This window comes from Pagrus major, chromosome 20 (assembly GCF_040436345.1).
Source record: "Pagrus major chromosome 20, Pma_NU_1.0".
NCBI classification, from domain to species: Eukaryota; Metazoa; Chordata; class Actinopteri; order Spariformes; family Sparidae; genus Pagrus; species Pagrus major.
This window is the reverse complement of record NC_133234.1, coordinates 7758477-7781050: the sequence shown is the minus strand read 5'-3', so window position 1 is coordinate 7781050 and position 22574 is coordinate 7758477. Positions and strand designations below refer to the sequence as shown.

General features: G+C 42.6%; 1 protein-coding gene across 1 annotated transcript; it reads left to right on the top strand.

Annotated features, from left to right (window-relative positions):
• The first annotated feature begins 106 nt into the window (after positions 1-106).
• On the top strand, positions 107-20834 carry usp22 (ubiquitin specific peptidase 22). The gene is made up of 13 exons (XM_073489804.1): positions 107-326; positions 6129-6261; positions 10392-10505; positions 11224-11325; positions 13137-13303; positions 13402-13549; positions 13886-13988; positions 16236-16394; positions 16743-16869; positions 16962-17053; positions 17893-17955; positions 18301-18450; positions 18593-20834. The coding sequence occupies exons 1-13, from the start codon at positions 207-209 to the stop codon at positions 18633-18635; spliced, it is 1521 nt and encodes a 506-aa protein (XP_073345905.1). The 5' UTR covers positions 107-206; the 3' UTR covers positions 18636-20834.
• Positions 20835-22574: the final 1740 nt, after the last annotated feature.

Here is a 22574-nt window from a genome sequence, read left to right as displayed (position 1 = left end):
GCTGGACACATCGTCTTGATGTTCGCTGCTGCGCGTGTCTCCGTTACTGCAACCAGGACATGTCCAGTTAGCCGGAGCGCAGCGATCGGTGGATAACGAACCTGGCAAGCTAACCAGCCAGCCAGTTCGGGGACTGGGTCTGCGTTGAGGGATTTGAAAAGGTTTCTTCGCTCAGAGGACAGTTAAGCCCGGATGCTGTGACTACCATGAGTCCCGCAGGCTGCCCTCATGTCAACAGCTTCAAAGTGGACAACTGGAAGCAGAACCTGAGGGTTATCTATCAGTGTTTCGTGTGGAGCGGTTCAGCCGAGACCAGAAAACGCAAGGTAACAAGTGATAGAGAGAAAACGACTGTTGAGACGGGACTCGAACGCACGACGGACCGTGTGTGTGTGTGTGTGTGTGTGTGTGTGTGTGTGTGTGTGTATGTGTATGTGTGAGCTGCGGTGGCGTGCGTGGACAGTTCCCCGCCCTTCTAAAACAACAAACACACACACACACACAGTGAACGCCAGACTACTGTAGCCTCTCACCCACATACTACACGCTCAGAATCGAATTTTGCGTCGGTGCCGGGGCTCGAACCAGCCCAGATGCCCACCTCAACACCTGACAGACTCGCCGCATCTGCAAAACATCCCAAAGTGCAGCAAACTGGCCGCTTATCTCCCAGTTGAAACGTTAGCTTACTTCAGAGCGACAGACCGCATAATAGATTAGAAAGCTGATGTGCATCTGTTTGCATTGGCAGTGCGCCTGCAGTGGCCCCACTTCCTTCCACCAGCAGACCGCAGGCCAGCTGCACACGGTGGTATTTCCTCGCTTAGGAGGCATTAATTGATTTTTAAAATCACCTAAGCAGTCATGAATCTTTTCCAACCAAGCCAAAGGTGACAGAGACGAGTAATTGCTATCATTTTACTGCATGACTGTATCAACTAGGTTTTACCTGGAAAGCAATGTGTATCATCAGTCAGGTGTGAGAGGAGGAAAACATTTCTATTGAGCCATGTTCAAGATTCACATGAGTGGCTGCAGAGCTGATGTGCTCAACAGTAGTAGTGCTTGCATCTGCAGTGTGCGAGTGTGTCAGGCATCCTTGCACTTGAATGTGCTCTGGGACAACCCTGTGTCCCCTGGCATTTGCTTGGCATCAGTGGGTAGCTGGTAGTCTAGGAGGCATGTTTACTTGAAATAAATGGTGTAAATATTTGCAGGCTCTTCCTGCTGTAATCGCCCCGGCTCTCTGCCCCTGCCCCCACCCTATAGCAGACAAGGCTGGCAGGAGGGCTCACATCGCTGCTGCGCATCACCTCCCAGTGGCACTACATTTTTATTGATCGGGAGCTCAGTTACATATACATATCTGACAACTCTTTCATCATTCACGGGCAGCACGGGGCTCCACTCCATGCCTCAGATGGTCTCGATCAACATTCAGTCAGCATCAGGGCGGTCCACTGACCTTCTGACGCAGATTGAATTTTAAGCCGTTTGTTCACCTTGAGAATACAAAGGCTGCACTCTGTGGTTGGCTTCGGTGTCGGTCACAGAAGTGTCTAATCACATCTGACTGACAGGTGTGTTGGATTGTATCAGTCCTCCACAAAACTAACTGATTTTTCCCAAAATGCTGCGATGGAGAATGTTGACTGGAGCCTTGCAGGAGGATGCATCCTCTTTACCCCATATTATAACATTAAACTACACCCATGGTAAATTCATAACTGTCTATCTTCACGTTTCATATAGGCTACAAATAATCCCACTTAAATGCCCCCAGGGGAAGCTGCATGTATGAGACCACAAGTCAAAATACTTCTACTTTGGATTTTTTTTTTAATGTTCTGCTACTTTTTTTCATTATGAATGCTGATATCAGTCTAACAGTTTGAGTGAAACGTTTAATCTTTGAAAAAATGTCCTTGAATTTCTGCATATCTTAGTGTTTGGTATGTCCCCCTTTTTGCTTTAATGTGAGCATGCACTCGACCTGGCATGGACTCCACAAATTTGTGCAAAACCTGATGACTCATGTTATCCCAGCATGATTTTGACAGTCTTCCACAAAGCTTCTTATGATGTCACATAATGCTTGGCTTTCTCAGTCGCTCAGTCTTCAAGTGCCCCCCCCCATTAATGTTCAGTGAGGTTGAGGTCAGAATCATCGTGGAGGACACAACAGCACATATCAAGAAATGAGCCCAGATGCTATTTGTGTTTCAGTTCCTCTTGTTCCCATTTTCCCACTTTTTTACATTATTTTCATAAGATTATACAGTATTGATGTAGCACCTTTGTTTTGGAGGGAATAGTCCTTTTAATTCACCTCTCTACACTCCACCTATTGATGCAGGCCTTGCCCTGAATGGAGCAGACAGATGTTGTTGCGTTTGGCTCGTAGTGAGATAATGTCCTCACTTCCACTTCTAGCCAGGATCTTTCCGGCCCATTACTCCCCCTGTGTTTCTCCTGGCTCGTCCTTAACGTCTTAGCACTCGCAGAAACAGGACGTGGACAGAGCTCGGGATATTGTCTAGGTGGTGGGAAGACCACAGAGCCTCAGTGAGCGTGTGCTAAAGCAAAAAGTACTGTATATCCTTAACAGTATGTGTACTCAAAGTACTCTTACTGGCATGGCAGTAGAGGATGTAAAGATATGTTGACGTGCGGACCGGAGACGTACACATGCACACTGCAACACTGACAGTTGGAAGAATGAGTGAGGAGAAATTGTTGCATATTGATGCCTTTTCATAATTCATGTGCTGTCTAAGCACTTATGCATGGAGGTGTGTGTGTGACTGGAATAAGAATCAGTGTGTTTGGTTTTGTTATTTTTCCATTTTGCGCCGGTGTCCATGATTAAGCTGGTATACCGAGCATGTTCCAAAATAATTTTTAATCAGAAAAGAAACGTCTGACAGTGAGTGTAAATCATAGTGTTTTAAGGTGACAGTTGACACTTGGTGTTTAGTATGAGGGAGCCTTCAAAATCATTACTTGAATCTGTTTAAAGGAATTGTTTGACACTGATATCTGATTTTTTCATCAGCAAGAATGAGTATTAAAAAAAAGCCTCTTTTTTGGTAAAGGTCCAGTGTGTAGGATTTAGTGGCACTGAGCAGCTAGTTTGCAGATTGCAACCAACTGAACACCCCTCCCCTCACCCTCCTCTTCCAAGCATGTGGAGCCTACAGTGCGCACTAAAAATCCAACAAGCGCAAACAGCCCTCTTTAGAGCCAGTGTTTGGTTTTTCTCTGTTCTGGGCTATGGCAGAAAAATCCCTGTGTAGATATAAAAGACTGATTTTAGGCTAAAAAACCCACGATTATTTAAAGTTTCAGGTGATTATACTCTAATGAAAACATTATTATGAATATTATATTACGTTTATGCCGAAGATCCTCCTAAATCCTACACATTATACCTAGCCTGGACGTGAAGATAAGTGAGATATTTAGCTACAGCCAGAGGATGATTAGCTTAGCTTAGCACAAAGACTAAAAAGACTGGCGTGTAGTCTTTACTCTTTGCTTTGGATTTCGCATTAAATATACAAGATCTAATGTGTTTAATTAATGAGTTTGAGTAGATTCCGTTACCTTTGGACGAATCCGTGTTAGCTGTTCTCCCCCGTTTTCAGTCTTAATGCTAAGCTCATCTGGCTCTAGCTTCATGTTTAACAGACTGAGTGGTGTTAAACTTCTCATTTAACCCAATGTTAGAAAGCAATTGATTGGATCATTAAAATCTCTTTTTTCTCTCATTTTTTAAGCAAAAATGCTCAGCAAATCTGAGTTACAGCTTCTCAGTTTTGGGCATTTACTGCTTTTGTCTTCTATGATTAATTTATATTTAATATCTGTGTGTTTTTAGATTCTTGGTTGAACATAACAAGCCATTTAAATGCGTCACGTTGGGCTGTGTGAAATAATGATGTGATGGTTTTTTCACTATTGTCTAACGTTTTACAGACAAAAGATATCAGCAGTGTTGATACTGCAGCTCCCTTCCCACATTCAAACCAGGGTATTGAATATTCTCATGCAGCATTAGCGTACAATATACAAAATGTGTTGGCGCAGACACAAGGCAATGCAGCAGAACAGTGGTAGTCACTGAAATGCTTTTCTCAGTTCCTTTGACAATTAGTCCTAGGCTCTTTGTTCTTTGTAGCATCTACTTCACAGAGACTTTAATGTCATTTATTGGTCTGTTAGTCATTCTATAAAGGCTTTTTACTGCTGGCATCAGTTTGCAATACAGCACAAGTGGACTGGGATTCAGTTCAACACAGGGTAGAGTGACTCTACACCCCCAGTTTTGACCACCGCAGTCTACTTTCAGACAGAGCAACAGCTCTTTTCTCATCCCATTTGTACCAACTGGTCCACTCTTACATGTTTATGTTATTTGGAGGGGAGAGAAGTGAAATTTAACACATGTTGTGAACACATCAAACATTGAATTTGACTTTGAAATCTACCTTTTGGCAGTGCCATCAAATTAGCCTCTAAATTTCAAATATCATAATCTCCTTGATTTTCTCCTGTTTTCTTCGTCTCTCATCTTTGCCCTCATACCTTCCTCTTTCTTCGACCTCCTGTCTTTTCTTATTTTCCAGCCTCTCTTCTTCCAGGCGTTTCTCATTTCTCACTTCTCACTTCATCAAATTCATGCCGGCGCATTGGCATGCCAGCTTCTCATCTGCATGCTTTTGAACTGTTGCTATCTACCCTCCATCCACAGTCATGCACCCTCCCTCGTCTTTCCTACATGACTATCAAACAGATGCAGGACTGTATCAATCATTAACAATCATATATGATGTATGTATGATTGAGTATGCGCACACATATTTTCACCGAAAGACGCCTGAAGTTTTTTTGGCCCATGTTCACGTACGGTGCAGCCACACACACACACATAGAAAAACATCCTTGTTGGATTGCTTTCCAGTCGTATACATTGTGATTCTGCACAAGGCTCTAGCTGTGTAAGATGTTTCTTTGTTTCATACTTGAAACAGGATGATTTAAATAGAAATTGCAACCAAAAGTGATATAGCTATGTCAGGTATGGTCCTAACAAATAATTAACAATTAAAATTCATTACAAAGTGGTTCAAGAGGGACATTTAATTCTATGAGTGAATGCAGCCCTGGGAAATACGGTACAAAATGATGAGGCTCAAGGTGACTCATGTCATTATACAACAGTGTTGCATAATGAAATGAAAATTTGTAACTCCTTCAGGCGACACCAACTTGGAACATACATACATTTATCGAGGCTACATACATAAACATGTACACACCCAGGAAATAATCTCCAGATTAAAACATCAACATCAGGTAAACACTGTCCATCAGCTTTGACTAATGTGAGTTCACCACTCCTCTTCCTCCGATCTGTTGGCTCAGAACTGTGTCCACCCATCAAGTGAATTAGCTTGATCTGGGATATTGGGTTGGAGACAGGTTTTTGTAAAGATGCAGGCAAAACAGTGTTAATTAATTATTAAATGATGACTAATTAATACGAATCAGTCATGTTTACAGATGTGGTTGAGGCCCGATTTGTAAATTTCTCTCTGTCCTCCTCCTCCTCCTCCTCCTCCTGACCCACATCACTCCACTGCATTTGCAAGGCCATGTCCACTTGAGTGATGCAATCATAGCTGAAGGATTCTGTAACTAAACTCTGCCCACATAGTTTAGTTTCCCTTGTGAATGTACCACTTTACAGTATCGAAAGATGCTTCAATGTCTGTGCCACTTTTAAGCTGCAGGCTAGAAAACCAAAACAATGAGCTGAAAGATGCTAAAATGCCCTATAGAGCTGAGGGGAACTGCAGAGTTGGGTGATAATTCTACTAATGTTCATGACAAGCGACGCATTACACATAGTTGATCCATTGTTAACATAAGAGTATTGATAAATGCATATGGAAAAAGCAGCTTTTTCCATTTTCTGAATTAGAATTTTTAAACACATGTATTTCCTAAACTTATCTTGATCAGACAGCATCTACTCATGTTTTATTGCTTGTCTTTTGATGCAACAGTTGTAATAATAATTTCTCTGTCTCTCTGTTTATCCCCCCCTCCCCTTTCTCTTCCAGGCCAAGTCATGTATCTGCCACATGTGCGGCGCCCACCTAAACAGACTCCACTCCTGCCTCTACTGCGTCTTCTTCGCCTGCTTTGCCAAAAAACACATCCATGAACATGCCAAGAGCAAAAGGCATAACCTAGGTACGGCATACACACACTCGCGCACACAAAGGAATTCACAGTGTCCACAGGTGCAGTTGGAGCAGGTGTGTTTTGAGGCTTGTGTTACACACATGGTGTCACACCAGGCATCCATACCTGCAATTAGCCCCCCCCCCCTTTGTGTAAATGAGTCGATCCCTGCCTCCTAAACGGACACACTCGCATTATGTACATCATGCACACAAACACACACCTACACTTGATGATCAGTAATGCTTCTTGTTTCCAAACAAAGGCTGCTTAAAAGGCTAATTATACAGCTGAGTGGCTAATGAAGACGTAGCCTGGTGTGATTGCACAAAGCGCTGACAAGTCACACACACTGGAGCGTGTGTGTGTTTTTGTTTATGCCTATATTTAGGGTCAGCTATGAGTCAGTTATATGTTGGACTGTGACACATTGTGATGTGTTTAATCGAGCAAAATAATCGAGAGGCACACAGAGAGCTATTACGCAACCTGGTGCAATGTAATTGCAACACAGCCGAAGAGGCTTGGCCTCATGGGGGATTTGAATGTCACCTGTGTATTTGGCCTCATGTAGCCTATTAGAGGGAATATATGCATTAGTGAACTCACTAATGAATAGGGACTGAGGTCTGTCATGATGACTGATTAAAATTAAGCACCTAAGAATCTACTTAATTGGGTGCACCTCCCCTGTTTTACAGTCATCCTCCTCCAAAACCCTTCAAAACATTCAGCGGTGTGCGTGTGTGTTTATGGGGAAGAACACAAACAGGAGATTTACCTCTGCCTTGTTTTGACAGGATTATTATTCCAGGTCAGATAAAGGTAACGTTAAACATCACACATCAGCGACTTCAGAGAATTAATCTCCATCAGATTTGTTTAAATATTCTTCCCTGACTGAGACGGCTTGTATTTTCAGCAATGCAACAATTGTACTGTGTTTCTCACGGCAGTTCACACGGAGGGCGCTTTGTTGCTGAGCTCTCACAGTGACAAACGGGAAAGTTGTATTCAATCCATTGAATTAAATATTTGCATCAAACAGACACAACGTGGATGGCTCCAGATTTTGAACAAAGACGTGGGTGTTCGCCGAACACCAAGAACAGTTGGCTGTTTTCCCCATCCGTGCTACTCCCACAGGGACACACGGCCTGTAATAAAACTTCGCACACAAATCGCTGTATTATTGCAGAGAAATTTGCTGTGTATTACCTGATCCCACCCAGCAAAACAACTGCTGAATGTGTGCAGTCTTGACTCATCTGTAAACTGCTGTGTCTTACTTAGTACAAAGAAGGGATGATACTAATATGCAGATGAATGGCAAGTGTCTCAGTAAGGTTTTTGCCTGCCTCGTGCCTCCAGAACAGCTTTGATGCTGTTGTTCAATTTGTTAGCCTGCTTTATGTCATGATTTTACAAGTGTATGCAAAATATTCTGCTGTGTTCCACTGGTAGAAACAAGAAAGGAAAAACTCATATTGTTCATTTTGGTTCGGCGGTGGTTCTCTCTTCTTTTTTTTTCTTTCTTTTTTTTACATTTATTACTTGCCCCAATCCAATTTTCTTTATTTATTAGCACTTCAGCGTCAACAACAAAGACTTAACTGTCATGTTCAATCTTACCCACCTTTCTCTCAAACTTGCAGCAGACTGTGCAATACATAGTTTCGACCACATCCTTTAACACCATCCAACTAATCTCCTGTTTCCAGGATAACTGGATTGTTTTGTTTTTTTGGGAGTAAGTTATGTTGATTAAGTGCACTGTTTGTGTTTACTGAATTGTGGTATAAAAAATATGGTGCTTTCGGATACATATTGCTTTCGCATATACGCAGCCAGATAAAAGAAAACCACAAAATAAGAGTATGATTTGGCTTTTCTAATAGAAATTCGCTACACACAAGCATCAAATAACACACATGTATTGCACAGAGGATACCAGCATTGGTTGGTGTTCAGCTCTCGAGGGTTCTCTGCCCATGCTGTTGTGGGGCTGAGGAAGAGTCAAGCATAGAGAGAGCTTGCACCCATGTTTTCATCTAACTAGGATGATGCAATGCGACCGCTAAGTAGAGCCAGACCAATAAATCTGCTAAAAGTAGCTCTTAGTAGACATATCGCTATCAATGTTCATGTCAGCCTTGACGTAACAAGACCTCGTTGTATAAAAATGCCAAATATATTCTTGATGTCATTGAGAAATAGTCATCATCATTATGTATGTTCACCATATTTTTTATCTGGAAAATGCCACACCCAGTGCAAAATATAAGAGATCTATATACCGTTGTTTGTTCATTTTAGGTTTATTTTAAGGTACAGTATGTAAGAATTGTCCACCTGTCAAAAAATCTTAATTGGCCTCAAAAATCCAGTATCAGTCACGCTGGTGTCCTGTTTGAGGATTGAGCTGACAATGATGATGTGACAACAGACCTCAGGACAGCATAACACCATCATACAGTTTTCTGCACGCGCTCAAATCATTCAAATCATATTACACAGTGATTCTGTGATCATACAGGGCCTCAAGACCACACAATGAACTGAGTGATTCTCAAAGGGTTAACAACACTTCACATTCATGGAGCAGGTGGCCGCCATACATGCAAAGACATTTAGCAAGGGGTGAAAATGCACAGTGCAGTTCACAGCTTTGGAACATGGGGCATTTTATTTAAGGTATAAGCTGCATTGAGATGTAGTGTGCAGACATTTGTACAACCTTTTATTGTGCATAACGACACTGAATGAAAAACACGACTTCAGAGGCAACATTGAAAAGACACTGAAAACAGGATATTATCTCCGGCACGAGGCGTCATCCTGTTCACCTAATGCTGCGATAGCAGCTCCACACCCGCCAGCTTTCTCTTTTTATTCTCCACATAATAGAATTAGGCTGCTCGAGCAGTGAGTGAAGTACGTTCCACTGCGGTGTGTTTTGGAGGAGAACGGCGCCGCAGAAAAAACACATTCGGGGTGTCCATGACAAAGGCTGGCTTTGGCAGATGTTGAGAATCTGCCGGGTTGTTTTTTTTTTGTTTTTTTTTTAAGCCTCCTTTGCTCTGCGTTATCGCCCAGCTCAGGAAGACCCCCTCTGGTGTCTGTGTGTGTGTGTGCGCGTGTGTGTGTTTTCCCACAGAGTGTAATTGTGAATTTAATTAGGTTAGCTTCTGAATCAAAAAATGGAGTGAGAAATGGTCTGATACAGAGCGAGAGAAAAGATCTCAGCAGACTAGTGAGGAGGTAATTAAGTCGTCTTTAACAAACCCTGTGGAATTAGCCTCCATTAAACCACCGGCCCCTCCTCCTCCTCCTTCCTGCTTCTCCTCCTCCTCCTCCTCCTTTTCTTTTTTGCCGTTCCACCTCTCTCATCCAACCGTTTTATGCATTTTCACTCGCAGCTATTTGGTCGAATGCTGTTTGCAGCCTTGCATCGGGCTCGTCCTTGTCTCTATCCTCGTCTGTTTTTCCCTCCACTTGTTCCCATGGTTACCTGATGACCCTTTCGATATTCAGAATTGTAAAAGCATTTCATCTAATTGCACCGTCAGCCTCGTACCTCTGGCATCTTCTTTTTTTTCCCCTTCCAATCAATTGAGTGAAGTTCTGTACTTCCTTCCTCCCCCCACCTCCTTCCCCTTCCTGTCTCCTTCCTGCTCCTTCTTTTTTTTCTCCATACCTGCAGAGGATGACAGCCCAGGAGAAGCCTGACAGGCAGGTTGTCATGGCAACAGCAAACAGGTATCTGCAGGGTACAGAGAAGGTGAGGAGAGGAGGGAGAGAGGTGGGGGAAGGACGGTTTTGAAGATTTAAGTGAGTGTGTGACAGTGGAAGATTGCACCGTTAGATAGGCGCCTCCCTCCTCACCTTTTGACTCCTCATTGCTCTCTTTATCTCTCGGGGTGTCTCTCCGCCGTTCCTGGATGGTGTTAACAGATAGCTGATATGTCAGCAGATAAGCCCGGCTGCCTGGCATCGCAGCACCATGACAACGTGGCCTGAATAGAAAAAGACTTAAGAGATGAAGCAGTTAGCGGTTCACACACAAACGATATTCACCCTCAGTGTCCCTGCATTTGATTAACGGCTTTCCATGCATTGTTTTTTTTTTTTCTTCCCAGCTATTGACCTGCTGTATGGAGGAATTTACTGTTTTATGTGCCAAGACTACATTTATGACAAAGACATGGAGCAGATTGCCAAAGAGGAACAGAGGAAAGCCTGGAAACTGCAAGGTATGACCGCATTAACCACATGTAGCCATACCACACGCTGTGGCATCACACTGTGCCACAGGATTAAAGTGAAAGTAGGCAACGAATTTCAGCGTTCCAGTTGAAATACAATAATATTCAACTTTATTATCTAGATCTTGGCTCCAGCTAGAGCTGCAAAGGCTAATCGATTAGTTGTTATCTATTAGATTATTGGCCAACTGTTTAGATAATCAATAAATCAGTTAAAATTATTTTTTGAGAAAGAAAAGGTCAAATTTCTCTGATTCCAGCTTCTGAAATGTGAATATTTTCTGGTTTCCTTTCTCCTCCATGACAGTAAACTGAATATCTTTGAGTTGTGGACAAAACAAAAAACAGTTGGGCTTTTGAAAACACTGGTCGACATTTTCACCATTTTCTGACAATTTTAAAGACAAAACAAAACGATTTATCCAGAAAATAATCGACAGATTAATCAACAGTGAATATAAACGTTGCAGCACGAGCAAGAACATGTTTTTCTGAAAGCAAGAAAGGGAAGAGGGGTGCCAGGAATCATAAAGGCAAGCGTGTAATCCTTTTTGTGTGTGTGTGTGTGTGTGTGTGTGTGTGTGTGTGTGTGTGTGTGTGTGTGTGTGTGTGTGTGTGTGTGTGTGTGTGTGCGTGTGTGTGTGTGTGTGTGTGTGTGTGTGTGTGTGTGTGTGTGCCTGTGCGTGTGTGTGTGTGTGTTTTCCAGGCATAGGGGAGAAGTACTCGACATGGGAGCCTACCAAGAGGGAGCTGGAGCTTCTCCGCCACAACCCCAAGAGAAGGAGAATCACCTCCAACTGTACTATTGGTTAGTATCTCTTTTGTCTCTCATGCACTGACTGTGTGATTGTGTAGCTGCAGAGAGCAAGGTGTCAGTGTGGGCCGATGGCTCAGTTTCAGAGAGAGAGGGACAGACTGCAGAGCTTAGAGGGAGTAGCAGAATGTTAGCTGCTGCTATCAGAGCTGCTTGATCGTCAGAACTTATTGTTTCAACTGTGTTTTTCCAGTTATAGTCATTATTGTTTTGTCACATAGTACATACAATATTATACTGTATGTTTTGGTTGGTGGTGTTGATCATCTTTGATCAGCCACCTTTAAGATGTTGTAACCATTGCTTTCCTTAAACCATAAATTAAAGTGTGCACAGATTCTAGTGCTTAGATCAGTTAAAACAGTTGATCAAGAGGTGACAGTCTGAACTTTAACTTATAAATGGAGAAATTTCAACTTCTCATGCAAAATTAGGCGTATTTGAAAATATGCATTTTTGAACTAGTGAAACTATCACTTATTAAACAGAAAAAGCAAAATATTAATTGTTTCAAGGTTCAAAGTGGAGGATATGCTGGTTTTATATCATTATATGCATATTAAAGATCTTTAGGGTTTGGACAGTTTCGTGAGGCAGAAACAGAAGGCATGATGTGCCTGGGAACACACACTTTTTACTTTCTGAAAGGGTTCATTGTTAAAGAAAACAAGCATTAGTCACAGCCCCTGCTACAAACTGTGATAATAATAACACTGCTATCCTACACATGTCTGTGATCACCGGTCAATCATGCAGATATAAGCTGGCAGACATATTGTCTTCTGAGAAAAGCAGCAGAATATATTTGAAGCTGCAGGGAACATCAGAGTAAAGCAGTTTGGGGGTTTGGCAGCCTGTGGGACTGAGGAGAGCCGTCATACGTTTAACACCTTGTAGCAGCCTGCAGGAATCTGCTCGAGCATCATTAACATCCCTGGCACTGTCTTAGGTGAGGGAAATTACAGGCCTGGCTGCTCATCTGTGAGAAAACTACCTCCCTCGTCCTCCTCTGTCCTCTTTCCTTTTCCTTCTGTCCTTCCACCTTCTCTCCTCCCTCTCCCCTCTCCGTGTGTCTGTGTGTGGTGTTTTTCTGCTGTAATTCGACAAGGGTTTCCCTGCGTGCAGTCCAACACTGCCTCAGGGACATCACGGTATTACTGTGGTGTGTGTGTGTGTGTGTGTGTGTGTGTGTGTGTGTGTGTGTGTGTGTGTGTGTGTGTGTGTGTGTGTGTGTGTGTGTGTGTGTGTGTGTGTGTGTGTGTGTGTGTGTGTGTGTGTGTGTGAGAGAGTGTGTGTGTAGTTGTCTAGCGTTTAACAGCATTGCAGCTTCGAAGCCCCACTGCAGCAGCCAAGAAAAACGATCTGGCTCTCTTCAGCTCTTTCTCTCCATCCTCCCTTTTTTTTTTTCTACCATCCGCCCTCCACCCTTTCTTTCTCTCTGGCTCAATCCCAATCTTTACCCTACCTCTTGTTTTCAAGTGCCCCCTTGCCCTTCAGGACAGAGTTACAAGGGGTAGTGGTTGAAATCTCCCTGAAATGGGACAACCCTTCAAGACCCTCATACGTCATCAGTTGTTAATGATGGCGTTTACGTAAACGGACGGGTTGAGACATTTTCAACACATCATCTTCAGCTGTGGTGATTTCTCTTGCATTACTGTGGCAATCCTGGTGGTTGCCATTTATCTGATGGCGAGAGAAAAGCATGGACCCTCGCAATTAAGGGCAAGCAGTGTATTGGGATTGGGCTTCTGTCTCTTCTTTGTTACCAAATTTTCATTCCCTTTCTCCCTCTCAACCCTCAGGCCTGCGAGGTTTGATAAACCTGGGCAACACGTGCTTCATGAACTGCATCGTCCAGGCGCTGACACACACCCCGCTGCTGCGCGACTTCTTCCTGTCCGACCGGCACAAATGCGAGATGCAGAGCAACTCCTGTTTGGTGTGCGAGATGTCGCAACTCTTCCAGGAGGTAAAGAATTGGTTCAGATGAGTAAAAAGAAGAGGAATAAGTAGAAGCAAGGTGCAAAAAGGGAATTTCTCTCTCAAATACACACCTTCCTCCTGCAGTTCTACTCAGGCCATCGGTCGCCGCACATCCCCTTCCGTCTTCTCCATCTGGTGTGGACTCACGCCCGTCACCTGGCCGGCTACGAGCAGCAGGACGCCCACGAGTTCCTCATCGCGGCGCTGGACGTCCTGCACAGACACTGCAAAGGTTAGACGATAAAACTAGAGAAGAAACAAACAAAAAATTGAGTGAGATGTGAAAGAGGCGAGGGAAAAGCTGGAAGAACGACAGAGAAGAGGCTTTCAGCTGAGTGTAGGAGTGATGGGAGGAGAGCTGGTTGGAATGAGAGGAGTTGAGAGGATGAAAAAGAAAAGGCAGAGATGCACTGACTGTCGGAGAGACGGAGAGACACAGGACTGATCTCTGCTGGATCCCTGTGTCTCTCTGCAGTTCATAAGCAGAGAGGGTGGCTGTGAAGTTACACAGCATTGCTTTTAGTGACTGTGTGTGTGTATGTGTGTGTGTGTTTTTACACCCACACAGACGACAACGGGAAGAAAGCCAACAACCCCAACCACTGTAACTGCATCATCGACCAAATCTTCACAGGGGGCCTGCAGTCTGACGTCACCTGTCAAGTCTGCCAGTAAGTGTGATGGAGTTGGTGTGTGTGTGAGGTTCTTCCCGGAGAAACACACAACATAAAAAGCCTTTTAGGCCTCACTAGAGACTGCATGAAGCCTAATAGAACAAAGCCATGACCCAGTAGCGTTCCATTATGTCGCAGTACGCCTGTCTTGACCGAACAGCCGCTCAAAAATGACACATTACACTCGTCTCTCACCATCCTGCATCACAACTCTCTAATTCCCTGGCCTGAGGTGACCCTCCTGCCTCCATCATTCACACAGTGCATCATCAATCACACACACACGCGCACACACACTGAAGCCTTACACTGCAGCAACAGGAAAAGCCTTTCATGGCATACAGTCTGGAAAGCTGACCTCTACCTCCACCTGGTGGTTGAGAAAGATGCGTTTATGAATTTACAGTGGCTGACACACTGAAATGGGTGTGCATAGATCTACCAGCAAAATGGGATTTATAAATCAAAACTTACAAAGTCTGCATTCAGAGTTTTTAGTAAAAGTAAGAAAGTATCATCAAAAACTCAAGTATGAACAGCTGAAGTACTCATTCTGCCCTTAAATCTAAAAGACAGTGATTCAAACTAACTGAAAGAAGCACTGTGCTTTGGCTTGGAGTCAAAAGAAAGGATGATCGCTTGCAGACGACGGTGGAAAACTCTAAAATAATAATCAAAAGAATTTTTAGCATACAGTGAAGTCATTTGCTATTATTCCAGCCGAGAGCCACAAAATTGGATTCTGACGCTTTGTGTTTGTTTATAAGAGAAGAAACTCATCCTGCATCCGGTAGATATTCTACAAAGCACAGAGCAGCTTACACAACACTACTCACTATTTACAGACCGAATCATTTAGTCAGGATCCAGAGGTGAAATCCAGCCGAAGTTCTCGTTTTGAACTGCATGAAATTAACCCAAAATTACCTTCAGTGTCAGCCGTGGAGCTAGTTGATGATCAGTGCTTTTACACAGCATACCAGCTTTGCGTCACTCCATTACTGTCTCTGCTCACTGCACTCATCTCCATCATTGTGCTATGACACGGCTGCTAGTGATGAAGGTCTTGTGATGTCAACCATCCACTCACAGCATTCAGAAAGCCTGCTGTTGACATAAGACATGTTTAACAACCATCATATTTAATTACAGTTTGTGTTGGTGTAAATGACATAACCTGTAAGGAGTAAGAGCTGCAAAAAAAAAGGATTTTGTCTGCTAACATTCTTTAACAAACTAATAAGCGTATTCTAATTTGGATTCAGTTCCCACAGTGAGAATAGACATGGGGAAACCAGGATTTGAGTGGGATCAGCAGCTCACTGAGTTATGAAATACTTAATACGTAATTGTACTATAGCTTCTTGACTGAACAACGATTAAGTGGGTTACCTTAGTCAAAACATTTTAATTTGTTCAAACGGAGGGATAGAAGGGGAAAAGCTTGGCAGTGTGTCACAATAGAACAAATAAATCTGTTGTGCTCTGCAGGGACCAGGCACAAGCAAGAAGGTCATGTGTTTGACTCCCCCTGCAGGATGAATACTATGCTGCACTTTGCATGTTCTCCATACGTGTGTGTGTGTGTGTGTGTGTGTGTGTGTGTGTGTGTGTGTGTGTGTGTGTGTGTGTGTGTGTGTGTGTGTGTGTGTGTGTGTGTGTGTGTGTGTGTGTGTGTGTGTGTGTGTGTGTGTGTCATCTGCATCTTTGACATGTTTTGGAGACTTTGAATCGGGCGTTTATGTTTTTGTGTGTTAGCCCCGTGACAGACTGGCAACCCGCCCCGCCTGCACACCACCTCTTCCACCCAATGAGAGCTGGAACAAGCTCCAAACCCTGCAAAAGATAAGCGGTTTAAAGAAACGCTTGATGTTAGCAAAGGGAGTTCTTTAGAGAAGATCTCCGCCCCAAACGTTCGCAGGTCGCGGATGCTATCGGCCAGTGTGCTTTGTTTTTATATCCTTAACTGCCAGCACTAAGCTGCTGCGTGCATGTTTGAAAGATGTTCAACAGTAGAATTATCTTCGTCGCCCAGACGAAGGAGCTTAGCTGCCAACATTAGGAGCGCAAGGGTCTAAGCCACGGTGCCAAGATGGAGTTGATGCCAGATTTTCTTCTCACTTATATGTCTGTCTGAATAAAGGAAAACTACAAAGTGCAGTGTCTTACCGGGCCTACTGTGAAGTGGCATCTTCATCTTCTCATTCAGAATCATTATTTTGCATCTTTCTATCTTCCTTCTAGCGGCGTTTCAACAACCATAGACCCGTTCTGGGACATCAGCCTGGACTTGCCGGGCTCCTCCACCCCATTCTGGCCCCTGAGCCCCGGAGGAGACGGATCAGCACTTAACGGAGAGAGTCACACCACTGGAGCCACGACACTGACAGACTGTCTGCGCAGGTAACTGACATTGTTACTACATTTTTTATAATTTTTGATTAGTTCCCTCTTTTGTGTATCTCCCCACCGCACATTTCCAAAACAGAAGTAACCGCTGAAGCTTTTTGTTTCCCCAGACGGAAATAAACGCATGCATGCACTGATAAACTCAGAGATACAAACAATCGAAAATCGGTTCCCAAAATCATCACACCGAAGCCTGTTAGAGAGCAGGGAGTAACACACACATGCTTGGTTCCCTGAACACTAATTCCTGTTCTTCCCAAATTCACTGGAGACTACAGGGATTATAGAACACACACACATACACACACACACTGGCACTAAACCCCATCCTCTCCTGTCTAGGTTCACCAGGCCAGAGCACCTCGGCAGCAGTGCTAAGATCAAGTGCAGCGGTTGCCATAGTTACCAGGAGTCCACCAAGCAGCTGACCATGAAGAAGCTGCCCATCGTGGCCTGCTTTCACCTCAAAGTAAGAGCGCGTGCGACGGTTTGACTGCTAATTTCGGCGATATCAGTTTATCTGAGCCGTGCTCTAACACTTGTTTCTTTGTTTGTTTTCAGAGGTTTGAACATTCAGCCAAACTGCGGCGGAAGATCACAACTTATGTCTCCTTCCCGTTAGAGCTGGACATGACCCCCTTCATGGCCTCCAGGTGAGCACGATCCAGACTGGAAGCAGTCAGCTAGAAACAGAAAAGAAAAGAAGTAAGTTGCACGCAGACTAAAGAAATGGAGGGATGGAAGGAAGACCTGTGATCTGGAAGAAATACGTGACTGCCTCTGCTTTGACCTCTGCCAACATGTTTCAGCTTTATAGTCATGGTTGTAGCACTGTGCATCCTGAGTAGACAAAGTGTGTCTGTTCTTATCTACAGTATTTAACTCTGTGGTACTAATGTTATATAAAACAAAATATAAGTTTATATCAAGTTTCATGTGTTAGGAAAATATGTTTCTTTAACCAAAAATCACTCTGTATTCATTTTATTAAAGGTGCATTATGTAGTTTTGTGGAAGAAGTTTTAATCAGAAGAGAAAGATATTCATTCATTCATATTTTTATGGCTTTAAGAAACTAAATAAAGAAACTCTTTGTTTTCATGACTGAATAAACAGATTAAACAAACTTATCTTAAAGTGGCAATCTCGAAGTTTTCCCCAAGTGGCAATTGCAGGTTGGACCTCACTGCTTCCCAGAGATCCAGTGTCCCCTGTGGTGACGTCAGTTAGTTGTCAGTTTGTAGCTTTGCTGCAAATCTCATACAGTTGCAAACTCGTACACACTGGTATACCAATAAAAATGCGGGAATAAAAGAAAGATAAGTAGCACAGAAGACAAAGTCGCATTGCAGTAATGGTTTCCTTTGTTTTATTGGTTTTTAGAGCAAACAGAACAAAAAATTAAAACCTATTTAAAAAAACAAACATGTTGACTACTAACTCTAGCAAGAACAGTTGATGTTTTGACTAAGTTTGTTCTGCTGTGTTTCAGTAAAGAAAGCAGGATGAACGGGCAGTACCAGCAGACCGTGGACCCCTTCAACAACGACAACAAGTAAGGCAAACATCCGTCTGTCACAAACCAGTTTCTGAACCAGCACAGGTTATTCCAGAATAAACCAGATAATCACCACTCTGTCACCTGACAACAATTATGGGTCTTGTGCAGCAAATGCATCTACAAATATACATTCAGTGTCCTGTTCTCTGACCAATTTTAATGGTTTCACAGCGGAGAGTCCACCACAGAAACATCATGACGTTAATCTTGACTGTCTGTATTGTAAAAATAAATGTTGTTTGAGATGGAATTTGTCCTATCTTACCAAGTGTATGCAGTCTGTGTGTTAAGCCTCGTTGTATCATTAAGTCTCTTCTTCTCTCTCTTCCTCTGCTTCAGGTACAGTCTATTTGCAGTGGTGAACCACCAGGGGACACTAGAGAGTGGCCATTACACCACCTTCATCCGCCAGCACAAGGATCAGTGGTTCAAATGCGACGATGCCATCATCACCAAGGCCAGCATCAAGGACGTCCTGGATAGTGAAGGGTGAGCTGAAACTGTGTTTAGTTACATGTTTCAATTGTAACTATATACAGTTAGCCTCTGTCTTTCTAATAGCTTTTTGACAGCAGCTGCTGTCTTATTAATGGTGCTGCAATCTGACCTCATGGTACTTTTATCTCCCCAGGTACCTTTTGTTTTACCACAAACAGTTCCTGGAGTATGAATAGCTCTCTCCCATCAACCTGCAGGAGGAGACGAGCTACGATGCAAGGATTACAGTAGTTGCATGGGAGTGATGAGAGAGGCATGGAAACAGAAACACAAGCCTACCTGAATCACCCTTTTAGTCGCAACTCTCACTCTAACATGGAACCGCTCTTACCACATACTAATACTAGCTCCAGTGTACGACATGCAAGAGAGAACTGTCTGCTGTGCAGGATGGTGCAAAGACAAAGGGCAAGAACCAAACAAAATGCAAGAAATTTGGAAGGGAGATTTGTATGGGCCCCTGAAGGAGATATTGCAAAAGTTTTTCACTTGAATTCAGGAAATGAAGAAGAAAGCAGCTGTGGTTATCTTCCATAAGAAAGAAATGACTGCAGAATAAGTCTGTGCTCCCGACATTTTTCTCTTTTTACAGGAGGTTTCTTTAAACCTTAGTTTACCTGCGGAAGGTTTACTTCGTCACAAATGCTGTTCTTTACCAACATCCTGTTTCATGCTAGCACAGCTGCATTTAGTAACACCTGAAGGCGCTAAGAAGAGAGTGGCAGCGAATAAAGTTTGCTAAACTGGCAACTTTCTTGACACAAGCACACTTGTCCGTCCCACACCCACACTCCTCCAAATGACCAAATATATCAAGGATGGAAGTTGTCTTATTATGCATTTTTGCTCAGAATGCAAAGAGTGGAAAGAAAAAAAAAAAAAAACACCTGACAAATGGTATTACGAACTTTGTATAGAGAGACAGTCAATTCCATTCATTACTTGTGAGTCGTAGTTGTCAGATACTTTTAGGAGACCGAGGACGAGTACGCAAAGGATCTGTTATTTTCTGCCTGTCATGCTGCTTCCAACAGTCACAGGGGGGAAATAAAGTACACAGTGAATATTATATTTTTATACATACTGTAATTAAAATGTTTGTTTACAGTTTTGCATTCTCCCTAAACTGTCACATTGTTCGTCCGTGTTACATTGTGCCGTCAATCATGTTATTTGTACACAAAAGGCAAAATAGTGTTGATAACTTTCATAAAGCTGCTGCTATGGCGGCTAAATGAATTATTATTATTTTATCCCTGTAATTTAACTGTAATCTGGCTACTTTTTATCTATTCTTTTGCGTTATGGGGGCATATTCTCCATGTTCAAGATACGTTGTCGTGATGCTGTTTCAGGTAAACAGCGAAAAGAAAAATGAAACAAAAGAGGAGAGCATAATTCTCAGTAAAGTGTGTGTGTGTGTGTGTATAATTATGGAAGCCTATTGCTGCCACACCAGAATGAGGAAAAACAAATAAGTATCAGGTTATAACTTGAAAAGTTAATTGTTATGAAAAGATGTTTTTCATGTTACAACAAGATATTTTGACCCTTCATACAAACTACTCACATTATAACAAGACATTTTTCTGGTTATAGCAATATGCTATTTATGTGGTAACGTATAACCTGGCATGATATAACGTAATAACATGTTATAACAAAATGTTTCAGATTACAACATGATAATTTGTATTGGTGAAAATATAAATGAGAATATTTGTTAAAACGTGAACACATCTTGTTATAACACTTAACTTTTTTACTCTATACCATGATACTGATCTGTTTTTCGTGCATGGCAGCAATAGTCTTCCATATGTAATGGGTCAGATGCTCGATCCTGCAGTGTTAACCGTCGGCCGCATGTTGCTCTAATTCAGTGTGTTTGTACGTGTGTGTGCACGTGTATGTGCCCGAGAAATGGGAGTGGGTGGGGGGGAGTTCAGTCTAGGTGTGTTTGTGTAAAATGTGTTATTGCGGATTAAAAAAAAAAAGTGTGTGTGTGTTCCTGTTTGTATGCACGTGTGTTGTGCGCGTGCGTATGTAGCGTATGTTTGTGTACTGAATCAGTACTTGCATTCAGCATGCCGTCCGAGCTGGGTATCACAGTTTGATAGGATTTTTTTCCACATGTTGATGATGTATGTAAAAGTATATATGTACAGTTTGTATGTAAGAGACAAATGGTGAAACCTCAAAGTTGATTTGTGCAAGTTGTTCTTCTTATATTGCTGGATCCGGACACGGGGTCATAATCAGAAGAAACTTGTCCTGACCCGGTCAGTCATTCCTCGCACACACATGTAACTGCTGCAAGAACTGGACACGGTGACTGAGAGACACTCAAATAAAGAAAATTCTATATCTGTAAACACTTGGTGCCTGTTCTTTATTGTCCTTAATACCTATTCTGCGTACGACCTAGACAAACAAACAAGACCATCAGCAAGAAGATGGGCTATCTCTGCATAGTTATTCATAATGCCTACCACCAGATTGGATTCCAAAAGTTTAAACTATTTGTCAGTGTGCCGAGGTTACGACAGAACGTTAATCATTTTTGCTTTCTCAACAAAATGACTCTTACTGAGTATTTACATCTGTATGCTGTCGCATTAAATGTGACCTAAGTGTATGAACGCTTCTACAACAAAGTTTACTTTGTTTCACCATCATCATATTACAGTTATTGATCTGACATAACACAAATAGATATATTAGCTCATCATCTCAACAGCTGTGTAAACTGGCAATAGACAACTTGATCGCTTTAAGTTATCATACTGAAGTACATACTGATTGCATTCCCTATCAGACTCGCCTTCACTATGCTATTCCTCTTGCCCAGCTGGATTTTTACTGGAAAAACAAAAGACAAATTAAGGCTCAAAGATATATATATTATACTCTGCCTTTTTCACAGCACTGAGATCAGGGTTTTGTTGGTCAAGATGGAGTTCTTACTTTTTTATTTTTCCTTTGGACAGTAGCCAGGCTGCTGGCTGGTTGCCATGTTGTCAATGCTATCTTTGCAATAACGGCCAACAGTAATACCACAGGAAAACACTTGCAGGGTTGAAAGTTGAAAAGCTGTCTGTGTCTGCTTTCCAAAAAGAAAAATACCGTCAAGAATACTATGTGATGCTCGCTTTTGAAAAAGTGCACAGCTAGCCAGATCAGGATCTTGACCACAGGGGTCGCCAGATTCAACAAAAAAAGTTCCTTAGCTGCTTTAATATTGCTGATTATGGAATGGTAAGCACTTCACGTCACGTGTGACTGGACCTAGACCCACTTTCTCCTTATTTGGTCCTCCAAATCATCTCAGTTCCTCGACAGTGAAATGGAAGAAACAGTGTCAGTAGTAACTTTGTATCAGATATACTCTACATTAGTATTCTCTGTGCTTAATGACTGAATGAGATTCACAGGGTTGTGTAAATAGTTGGCTAATTAGTATTATCTCTTGGTGTTTCTATTTGTTTCACTATGTTTTTTTGGATCATGAATACAATCAGACACGCTTGCGGGCATGACAGTGGTCAGGTAGTTTCAGCTTTTCTGTGATGTGTTCAAGTGAAACGTTTAGCCCGAGCCATGAGGCAAGGTGGAGCCAAGCATCGATCACTCTTCTTTGCTGTCCGATTTGTGTGTCAGTGATTTAACCTTGTTGCCTTCAAAGTCCAACAATACTTGTAAGTGGCCCTTGGACACACATGCTCCCTAACAATTAGGGGTAGGTCGAGTCCTTGCCCCATTTTCAGTGATACTATAAGTGTGCTTTTGGCACAAACTTCCACATTTTTATCAAAATGTCTTTGACAGAGTTAGCAAAGTTTTTCAGGGGTTTAATGATTGCATATTAGTCTCATTTTCAGCTTCATAATTACATTTTGTGTGTCTAGTAGAAAATGTTTACACTCTTTAATGTTAAAAAAAAACAATTATTTTCTCATTGTTGCAGCTCCTCTATTCACCCTCCGTCCGAATGCTCCGTTTTAGTGCCTGTCTCTTAAAGGCCACCCTCCCAAAAAGTCCAGTCTGCTCTGATTGGTCAGCTCTCACAGGCCTGAACAGGCCACATCAGCTTTGCCAGGGATTTTTCAGCCAAG

Coding starts and splice junctions, on each gene's coding strand:
- usp22 (XM_073489804.1), top strand. CDS start 207: ATGAGTCCCGCAGGCTGCCCTCATGTCAACAGCTTCAAAGTGGACAAC. Junction 11,326..13,136: donor CACCTCCAACTGTACTATTG/GTTAGTATCTCT, acceptor CTCAACCCTCAG/GCCTGCGAGGTTTGATAAAC. Junction 17,956..18,300: donor CCCTTCAACAACGACAACAA/GTAAGGCAAACA, acceptor CCTCTGCTTCAG/GTACAGTCTATTTGCAGTGG.